The following is a 10,510-nucleotide window of genomic DNA, read 5'->3' as shown; positions in this document are numbered from 1 at the left end:
TATTAAATCTTCTCTGAATTTCTTGTCAAATTCTGCTGTGAATCCATCAGGGCCTGGGATTTTCTTTCTTGGTAGATTTTTAATCACGTTTTCAATCTGATTAATTGATGTTGGGTTTTCAGGAATTTGATATCTTCTGGACTAAACCTTCATAATTCATGCACATGTACAAATCTGTCCATTTCTTCTGAGTTTTCTATCCTATGGGAGTAAAGATTTGCAAAGTAGGTATGAATGATCTTGTAAATTTCTATGTAATCTGTAGTAATTTCATTGTTTTGATTCCTTATTGCATGAATTTGAGTTCTTTCCTTCCTTTTCTTGATAAGGTTAGCTAGTGGTTTATCAATTTTATTTATTCTTTCAAAGGACCAGCTCTTTGATTTGATTATTTTTTGGAGGGTTTTCTTTGTCTCAGTTGCATTTATTTCTACCCTAATCTTTACAATCTCCTCCCTTCTTTGGGCTTTGGGCCTGACTTGTTCTTCTTTTTCTAAAGGTTTGAGATGTAGCATTAGGCTACTTATTTGTTCTCTTTCTGTTTCCCTTATGTGTGAATTCACTGCTATAAATTTACCTCTGAGGACTGCTTTCATTGCATCCTATAGATTTTGGTAAGTTGTATTTATATGTTCATTTGTTTGTAGGTATTTTTTAATTTCCACTTGAATTTCCTCTGTGACCCCTTGGTTGTTTAGGAGGTTGTTGTTTAATTTCCAAGTGTTGATGGAGTTTTTTGGAGTTCCTTTTGTCGTTAATTTCCAATTTCATTGCACTGTGTTCAGATAATATGCATGGGATAATTTCAGTTCTTTTGCATCTCAGAAGGTATGCTGTATGGGCTAGGATGTGGTCTATTTTAGGGAAAGTCCCATGTGCTACTGAGAAAAATGTGTATTCTGATGTTGTGGGGTGAAACATTTTGTATACATCTACTAAGTCCATTTGTTCACATCTTTGGTTCAGCTCTGTTATTTCCTTGCTGATTTTTTGTCCACCTGACCTATCTCTTCGTGTCAATGGGGTATTTATGTCCCCTGTTATAATACTGTCATTAATTATATGGGTTTTCATGCCTGTTAATATTTGTCTTGTATAATTTGGACCTCCAGTAGTTGGTGCATACATGTTTATGATTGTTATCTCATCCTCTTGCAGTTTTCCCCTGACTAGTATGTAATGACCTTCTTTATCTCTTTTGATTGTTGTCTGTTTGCAGTTTACATTTTCTGCAAACAGAATAGCTATACCTGCTGTTTTCTGGGTTCTTGTTGCATGGATGATTGTTTTCCATCCTTTGACTTTTAGTCTATGATTTCCTTTTGAGTCAAATATGTTTCCTGTATCCAGCAGATCATTCAATTTTGCTTTTTAATCCACTCTTCAACTCTGTTTCTTTTGACTGGAGAATTGAACGCATTTACATTTATAGTTATAATCTATATGTGTTGATTTATCGTTGTCATATTATTTACTTGTGTTAGTGTCCTACTTTTCCTACCTGTTTATTTGCTTGCTCTTCTTGACCTTTCATTTCTAGTGTTGTTCTTGAAATTGCGATCAGATTTTTCTCTGTCTAGAATATGTTTTAGTACTCTTTGTAATTCTGGCTTGGCACTCATGAAGTTCTTTAGTTGTTTTTTTTTGTGGAAATATTTTATTTCTCCATTGAAGTTGAGGGAAAGTTGGGCAGGGTACATCACTCTTGGTTGGAAGCTGTTCTGTCTCAGGACCTGTAATACTTCGCTCCAAGCTCGTCTGGATTGGATGGTTTGTGTTGAGAAGTCTGCCGTGATTCTCATGGGCTTTCCTTTATAGGTAATCTGTTTCTTTTCTTTAGCCACTTTTAATATTCTGTTCTTTTGCTGGAGATCTGGGAACTTAACTATTATATGTCTGGGTGTAGTTTTATTTTGGTTGTGGTTGTTTGAAGTTCTATGTGCCTCATTTCCTATATATCAGGTTCGGTTCCCATACTTGGGACATTTTCTGCTATTATTTTGTGAATATTTTTTTTATGTCACTTGTGGTGCCTCCTGTTTTGTTGACTCCTATAAGTCGTACGTTATTCCTCTTTGCCTTGTCTTGCAGCTGTTGAGTTGAGTTTTCCCTTATCCTTGTTGATTTTACGCAATCCTTACTTTCATGTGTGCTAGCTGTGATGCTGTCTTCCAAGTCTGAGATTCTATCTTCAGTTTTATTCAAGCTGTTTTGACAGTTTTCAATGGAAGCTTTGTTTTCATGGAAATCTCTCTGAATCTGGTTCATGCGTTCTAAGTGCTTTGTGTATTTTTCATGTAATGCTTCCATCCATTGACTTTGCTATTCTATTTTCTCATATGTTTCTTCTGCAGACTTTTTGAGCAGTTCTTTCATTATTATTGTCATTTCATTGTTTGCCTGAGAGATTATTTCTGATCTCATCTCTTCTATGGCCTTATGGAGTTGTTTCTTTACTTCCACTGCAATCATTTCAGCTATTTCAGGCATGTGTTTACCAAGTTCTCCTATGTCGATGTCTGCCTGGCTTGTTGTGAGTGGGGTGGAGTTCTGGGATTGTGTTTTAGTCTTTCGTTTTGTCATGTTTGCTACCGAATGCAGAAAGCTCAGTTTCCCTGTTCAGTGACTGCACAGTAAAGGCCACTAGTGTTCCTAGTTTTTCTGTTGGTCATGTTTGCCTCTCAGTGACCCTTGAGAAGCACTATTTTATCTCAGATTTTCCAGCAGTTATTGATTTGTATGTCATTATTCCAGGTCTCAGACATGGGCATTGGTGTCAGCTGATGGCAGACCATCTGATCCAGCATCCCCTTACACTTCAGGGCACATGCATGGCCCAGACTCAGGCTGCACTGGTGTGATAATCGCGGTCCAGTGGACCTATGTCCCCAGGCATTTCAGGGTACAGGCAAAGGCCAGACACAAACTCCAGGGTTGACAGCTTGTTAACCCCCTGATTCTGTGTCTCCAGTCAGTTCAGAACACATACAGGAACCAGATGCAGGCCATTTGGACAGCAGTCACAGACTGCCTGTGCCTGCGCCCCCCTAGGGGATCCTGGTGCAAGTAAAGCAAGGACTCAAACCACTGGACCAACAGCTTTTGGAACACTCGCTCACTCAGCACAGGGTGCATGCAGGGAGGTGCCACACGTGCACCCTGGTGAAAGCAATCCCTGGGGATTCTGAGTGAGGACCTCCTGTCTGGGTCTCTCCATGAATTTCAGCCGGGAACCGTGGCAGTGTGAGTAAAGCATGGACTCAAATCACGGTACCAGCAGCTCTTAGATCACTCACTCACACTGTGCAGAGTGCTCTCAGGGAGATGTCACAAGTGCACTCCAGCTAAAGCAGTTCCTGAGGCCTCTGAGTGAGATCCTCCTGTCTGTCGTGAGTGCAGGTATGGCAGAGACTCAGTCTGTAATGGCAACGAGGTCCTGGGTCATCCGCTCTGCCCCCAGGAAGTAGATCTGAAGTACCTGGCTCTCTCTGTGAGTTTCAGCTGGGTTCTGTGGCTTTGGGAGTAAAGCCCGGACTTGAACTGCGGGATCAACAGCTCTTGAAGCACTTGGTCACTCGGCACACAGGGCGTGCAGGGAGGGCCACAGACACGCCCCAGCTAGAGCTGTCTGTTGTGCTTCTGAGTGAGGACCTCCTGTCTGCTGCGGGTGTGCAGAGGGCAGAGACTCAGTCTGTAATGACAGCGGGGTCCTGGGTCACCCACTCTTCCCCGAAGGATGTAGATGGGAAATACCTGGCTCTCTCCACGAGTTTCAGCTGGGAACTGTGGTGGCTAGAGTGAAGCCTGGACTCGAGCCGCAGGACCAGCACCTCTTGGAGCACTCACTCACTTGGTGCAGGGCACACGCAGGGCAATTGGTTTAATAATAGATCACAACATTAGTTTAAGCTGAATAGCATAATAATTTAAAATGGTTGTTTTTTCAGTAAGGATTGAGCCCAGTCTTCACACCAAGCTACGTCCCTAACCCTTAAAAAAATTGTTTTAAATATCTTAAAAGGGTGTCCTAAGTCCCTAAGTTTTCCAATCTGGGGTCAAACTCATATCCCTTCTACCTTAGCCTTCCAAAGTGCTGAGATTATGGGCACACGCCTCTGCACTTGGCTAGTTACTTTAAAATACTCCGATGCTGGTGTGTGCTTATGTGATGAACTGAAGATCATATAGTGTTGTATACTCAAGGAAGGAATTCAAGGTAGGACAGGGACAAAAGTTGATGTCTTTGGGGGATTTAGATAGAGGAGATGGTCCCATTCTTCCCTGTGCCTGCCTCTGCTCTGTAACTGGATCATGTTCACACCTAACATTAAAGTGCTATCCTGACCACCTTTGTATCATAATAATGTAGTTGGCTGCCATACGGCTCTTGAGGCCTAAAATATTTACCATCTGGCTGTTCTTTGAAAATGTTGCTGACTCTTATTCTAGGGTATTAATACTCAGAAGAATCATTCTTTATAAGCTGTTTCATGAGGAATAGTTTGCTACTAGATCCTACCTTCACCCTTGATGTGGGCACAGTATCTTTTCAGGCCACTCTCAGGTTGCCTGCCCCAAACTGTCTGGCATTATAGTGTTTCAGAATGGATTCCCCAAAAGACACCCAGAGGCAAGGATCTGTGTGCAAAATCTCATGGTTCTCTGGCTCTGTACCTGTTGGGGGAGGGTGTGTGTGTGAAGGGAACAGGACTGAATACAGGGAGAAGCCGAATCATGGTGTGGTTGTATGGAAGGTCCCAGCCCATCCGATGGGAGCTGGGGAGCTGGGGTGGCCTTCAAGCATTATCCTGACCTGGGGACAGAATGCTGGGTTGGTCTTCAAACCCCACAGTGACAGTCACTGGATACTGGCAGTGCCAGCAGGGATGCATGACCTTGGACAAAGCAGATCTCTACTCAGGTCATTTCCAGAGAAGCAGCTCATCTCCCAGAGCCTTCAGCCACCATAAGGCTGGGGGAACACCAGCCTTTGTGCCTGGCAGATCTGGGGCACTGTAGCATCTCCTACATCCATCAGCCTCTCTGGGCCTCATGTTCTTCATTTGTGTGAGTTTCATCGTGGCTGATTTCTGTTTAGAAGACTGGGTCCTGGTTTCAGATGCCCACTGCTCCTCCCTAGGGTGAGAATGTACCTATGTGACAAAACAAGACCATGTGCTTGCTAATGCCTGATTTACTTGCTTGCAGCATGCCAGGCTTGCTTTCACAAACACTGCTTCCAGTCCTCAGGCTGCCCACGGTGTGCACGGATCACAGCTCGGAGAAGACTTCTGCAAGGTTTGCCGTTGACAGCTACATGATATTCAACAGTCTTGTGGAAAAGACTGTTAAACATGTCTTATGTAATAGCCATTTGTATCTTATTATCAGTCATATTGCTTTAGGCACCAAGATTCTCCTCATTTTATATATTTGATGTTTTAGAAGAATGCAGTCTTTGTTATTAAGCAGAGTTGTTACTAATGGTGTTGTTTACAAATGTTTGACATTTTTGCTCCTATTGAGTTTTATAAAAATAAACTTGTTTTTGATACTTTTAAAATTTCATTGGAATGGTTGTGTTTGGCTAATTTCTGAGCCCTCTCCTTTTTTTATCAATTGTAACTGATGAGATGAATTACTCAGTTCTTCTTTCTTTAAAGCTTGTCTGTTGAAACTGATAATTTCAGTGAACAGAAATGTAACTAAAGATCTGTTTCATCGGGCTTTTCTTTCTTTCAGGAAACAGACTACTTAAATACTATTTGTGATTTTGTCAGCCATACACATTTATTCGAGAATTAGCATAATGAGCACATATTACTTCTGCAGTTACATCTATTTCAATATGAATTTGTCTCCACAGGACATAGAGATCCAGTAGAGGTGTAATTTGAAGTTGATGTCTCTAGACGGCACTATTTCAGGTGGCACACACCAGCCTGCATTTGTCATCACTATTTCACATTAGTTCTTGACTCAAGGGAGGCAGAGGTGAATAGAACTTCACTTTCATAGATATAAAAAGAATAACTGAATGTTAGTTATTTGAAGACTAAAGTAAATTGGGACAAAATATTCTTAATGAACAATGTGGTCCTAGTAATAACACTAGGATTGTCAACATCAGTTAATAAAATTAGATGAGCTGGATGTGGTGGCACATGCCTGTAATCTCAGCACTCAGGAGGCTGAGGCAGGAGGATTGCAAGTTCGAGGCCCACCTGAACTACATAGAAAATTCAAGGCAAACTAAACTACACAGTGAGACTCAGTCTCAAAAAAAACAAAAAAAAATTATGATACTAAAGTCAGGGGAGTCACAAAACTTCTGTAAATTCATTTTGCCTAATGCTTCTCATATTTATATGCCTTCCTGAAATATGTGACTTAGCCTATTTTCCTTTAGCTTTCTATATCCTCTCCCCCACTTAAGAAAGGGATGCAACCCCATGTGCCTTACTGGGACATTTGTAGACTGAATGGTTTTCAGTGTAGGACTTGGATGTCGTGTTCCCTGGTACACATGTGCCCACTACATCTGCTCTAACTGAGCTTTTCAGCCTGCACAAGCTGGCAGCAATGTGGTAAAGATTGTCCCCCGTTATTTGAGCACAATGAAAGAAATGAAAGTCTTTCATTAATCTGGTGTCTTCACTCTGTTAGTTGTTTTCCTGTCTCTGATGCTTCTGACAAAATGTTCACTCTCAGTATGTAATCCAGGTCTCTCTTTAATAGAATTCAGCACATAGGATAAATACAATCAAATTTCAAACACCCATAGCTTATACTTTCTCTTAGAAATCAAGGGTCATAGTGTCTTGGTTACTTTTCTCTCATTGCTGAGACAAAATACCCAACGCCCAAAATGAAGGAAGGAAAGTTCTATTTGACTCACAGTTTGTAGAGGTTTCAGTCCATACTTGGCTGGCTCCGAGGCAGAAAGTAGTAAAGCAACAAGAGCAAAGAGGGGAATGGCAGCCAAACAGCAAAGCAGCCAGAGCAAAAGGGAGGAATGGCGGCAAGCAGCTTCTTTCCCTGCCTTACATTGCAAACAGGCTACCCCCACCTAAAGGGCATGTAGCTGTCACATAATTTCCATGCCCTCCTCTTCTACAGGCTCAGGATGTATACAAAGTAAGCACCCTGGCTTCCTGCTGAGTCACTTAGCCAAACCTCTAGACTCCCCAGGTTGACACAATGCATAAACCATAACACATAGTTACCTCACAGTGAGTGAGGTAAGAGGGGGCCACTTACGTAGGGACAGGTAGCAGGCTCAGGCAGATACTTGAACTAGTGAAAGAAAAATGTGTCCTTGGCTAGAATGTTAGGGTTAATATCTTCCACCTTTTGTCCTTTCAGCTGGGAGAGCTGCCTGTACATGTATGCAGATGCAGAAGAGCTGGTTATCTCTGATGGTGAAGCTGTCAGTTGTGTTTGCAGTCTGCCCATGATGGCATCACTCAAAAAATAGCTATTTTAGTTTCTAGTGAAGTGAAAAAGAGAACCATGATTTCCATTTTCAAACCAGTTGAATTATTTAAAAATAGAGCCTTAAATATTAGTTTTAAGGGAATGAGCTGATAAAAATGTGGACAATTGAAACAGTGTGAATCTCTGCCTTCTTTAGTGATGAGCTCAAAAAGGCTCATGGCTGAGTGGTTTCCTGATGTGCTTCCTGGCTAACTGGCTGATGTTAGGTAGGCTCACAGGCTAGATCTGGGGGCAAGGAAAGAAGTCCCAAACCCCTCCTGACATGAACACAATGTTCCATCCAGTGAGAAGAAGCTGGGGTGCATCTGATTACCCATACTGTCATCCAGAGTCCTGGGTCAGCAGACCAGAGTTCTGCCTACTTTTGAGAACTTTCCTGCAGGCTCTCCAAGCAGCGGTGGAGAAGCTTCTAGTTGCTCTTATGAAACTACCTCCTTCTGACACTGCTACCCCTATTACCTTGTGCTGGTGCTCAATCCCATTTGCTTTAATCAACTCCTACTCATAGGTCATGTATTGAGCACATACTGTTGCCAGACACAGAAAGAGGCCTTTGGGGAAGGGCTGACATAGCCTACATGTACACAGATTGGCACCTTCCCTTGTACTCCATTCATTATAAACCTCAACAGTATATGCCTTATCTCCAGAGGCTCTGAGGAATGGCTTCTCTATGAATATCCCACAGAAAATGGTCTATTAGTTCCTGATGTACTGTGTTTTATCAAGTTAGTGGATACTGGCTTCCATTAGCTACAGGCCTGTAAGAGAACCAGCAAAGAGGTGATTAAAATCTGTAGTGTGTTCACTGACATCTGGCTCTCACATGCCACTCCCCCTGCTGGTAGGTGGCCAGTGTGGCTGCAGGGTGGCCTGTGAAATACAAGTGGAAGGGCCATGCATTACTTCCAGTGTGGCCTTGCATCCTGCTTGATCTTCCACACTCTCATTTCTCTCTGCCTGTCAGGAAAGGAAGGATGGTGTGAGTGCAGCAACATGGTGAAAAAAGCCCAGCTCCCTGGATGGTTATTCAGAAAAGTGGCACCAGCACAAGACTTCTTTGGATGAGGTCATGGGCTGGGTGCCTGTCCATGCAATGTGAGCTAGCACACCGTGACTAACACAGAAGTCCTAATTCCTGCTGTTCAGAGAAGGTGAGGCTGGGGTAGGTTTGCCATGGTTCAGACAAGCTACTACCACAGAGTAGTGGGGAAGAGATGGGTATGAACAACAGCAATCCATTTCGCACAGTTCTGGAGGCGGGAGGTAGATGGTTAAAGCAGACTCAGTGTCTGGGAAGGGTCTGCTTCCTGGCTTAGAGGTGGTGACTTCTCACCATTTCCGCACAGAGTGGAGGAAAAAAGAACTCTGCTGGGTCTGTTTTTTTTTTAAACAAACAAAAAACAACAACAAAGATAAAAGCAAAACAAAACAAAAGCAATAAAAAGGATACAGAATTTCAAAATAAGATGATAGGAAATTAACAGTGGTTGTTATATTACATATTGTTATCTTCAAGAAAGTTGCTCAGGGGCTGGGGATTTAGCTCAGCGGCAAAGCACCTGCCTGGCAAGCGCAAGATCGTGAGTTCGGTTCCTGGTACCGGAGAAAAACCAAAAAATAAATAAATAAATAAAAAGAAAGTTGCTCAGATTACCAAATGTAAGAATGCAAGATTGATAAAACAGTTAAACATTAACTGTTCCTTTCAATAAACCACTAGAAATCAGTAGTACAATTATCTTAGGTATCTCGTGTGTGTGTGTGTGTGTGTGTGTGTGTGTGTGTGTGTATCCCCTCCTTTTCTCCTTTCCTCCATCCCAGTTGTTCTTTCCTTTTAAAAACAGGTAAACATAACTATACAGAGCTGTTCCCAGTCCTCATCACAGCCCAGGAAGTTTGTATTTGTAATCCCATGGAAAGTTATTGGAATTCTAGCAAGTTAATTCCAATCTACCACTTCCAGCGCAATCCATGATGAGAATAAAGACACTAAGGCATATTTGTAGTTATGGGGAGCCAAAGGGTTCTAAGTCCAGCCACAGTGATGGCCATCTGGAACAAAGGCCTCGACCCAAAGCCAAACCCAGGTTTTATTCATTCATGAAGAAGAGAGTGGCTTGAGAATGAGAGATTGTGCAAACAGTGGGAAGTAGGTGAGTGCCATGAGCTGGACTGGGGAGGAGGCCTGCAATCATGTCTGCCATACACAGAGTGAAGGATATGCAGAGAGAGTAATCTGCATAACACAACTGAGATAGTATCTAATGTTTTGGGGTTGGTGCTTCAGCTCTGATGTGTAATGTTTGAAGCCCCAGGAAGTCATAGCCTCTACCCCAAGGCTTGCTCCCCACTGACAGCGTGGAGCATTGGCTCATACATCCCAACTCACCCCATCCAGGCTCTCTTGAGTGAGCAACAAGGAGTCCAGGGAAACACACCTGCCATCTCCAAAGACTACTATCCACACCTCAGCTAGACCAGTATGCATTGCTTAAAGCCAACTGAAGAGATAAGGAAAAGGTCCTAGCCAGCTCTGTACATATCAATACATGGAAATAGGGTCAAGATCAGCCAAAATGGAGGCAATTTCTCCTCTTTCAGGGACAGTCACCTAGGTGGTCCTTCACACATAACAATGAAACCAAGTTTCAAAATAAGCTATTAGGACATTTACAACAGTTGATACACTGTATACTGTCATCTTCCTAGTAGTTATTCAGAGTAGAAGATATATGTATGCTATCTTGTCTATATAGTATTAGCACAATACTTTCTTTTTAATTAACTAAGAGAAATTAGCTATATAACAATTTTAACTATCTTGTATATACATATTTCTTTCCTTTTTGCTTTCTTTATTTCCTTTTTCCCCATCCCAGCTTGTCTTTTCTTTTGAACAGTTTCTTCCCAATTCACAATATCTATTGTACATTTTGGATCTTATTTACTTGCTTGTATTTTACTAGTGAGACAATATGATGTTTACACATAGGGGTCCGATTTATTTCAC

The 10,510-nt window shown here is 42.1% G+C and overlaps 1 protein-coding gene across 7 annotated transcripts in view; it reads left to right on the top strand.

Moving 5' to 3' along the window:
* The window catches only part of Kiaa0226l (KIAA0226-like ortholog), a 65,572-nt gene extending 60,004 nt beyond the window's left edge, over positions 1-5,568 (top strand). For all 7 annotated transcript variants that reach the window (XM_005387544.2, XM_005387545.2, XM_013515873.1 and 4 more), the window contains one exon: positions 5,209-5,568. In XM_005387544.2, the coding sequence (XP_005387601.1) occupies positions 5,209-5,321 (113 nt within the window). In that variant the 3' untranslated portion in view covers positions 5,322-5,568. The remainder of the gene's footprint in view (positions 1-5,208) is intronic.
* The last annotated feature ends 4,942 nt before the right edge of the window (positions 5,569-10,510 follow it).

This window comes from Chinchilla lanigera, unplaced genomic scaffold, assembly GCF_000276665.1.
Source record: "Chinchilla lanigera isolate Chin_1 unplaced genomic scaffold, ChiLan1.0 scaffold00030, whole genome shotgun sequence".
Taxonomy (NCBI): Eukaryota; Metazoa; Chordata; class Mammalia; order Rodentia; family Chinchillidae; genus Chinchilla; species Chinchilla lanigera.
Note: the sequence above shows the minus strand (reverse complement) of the source record. Positions and strands in the feature narration are given on the sequence as shown.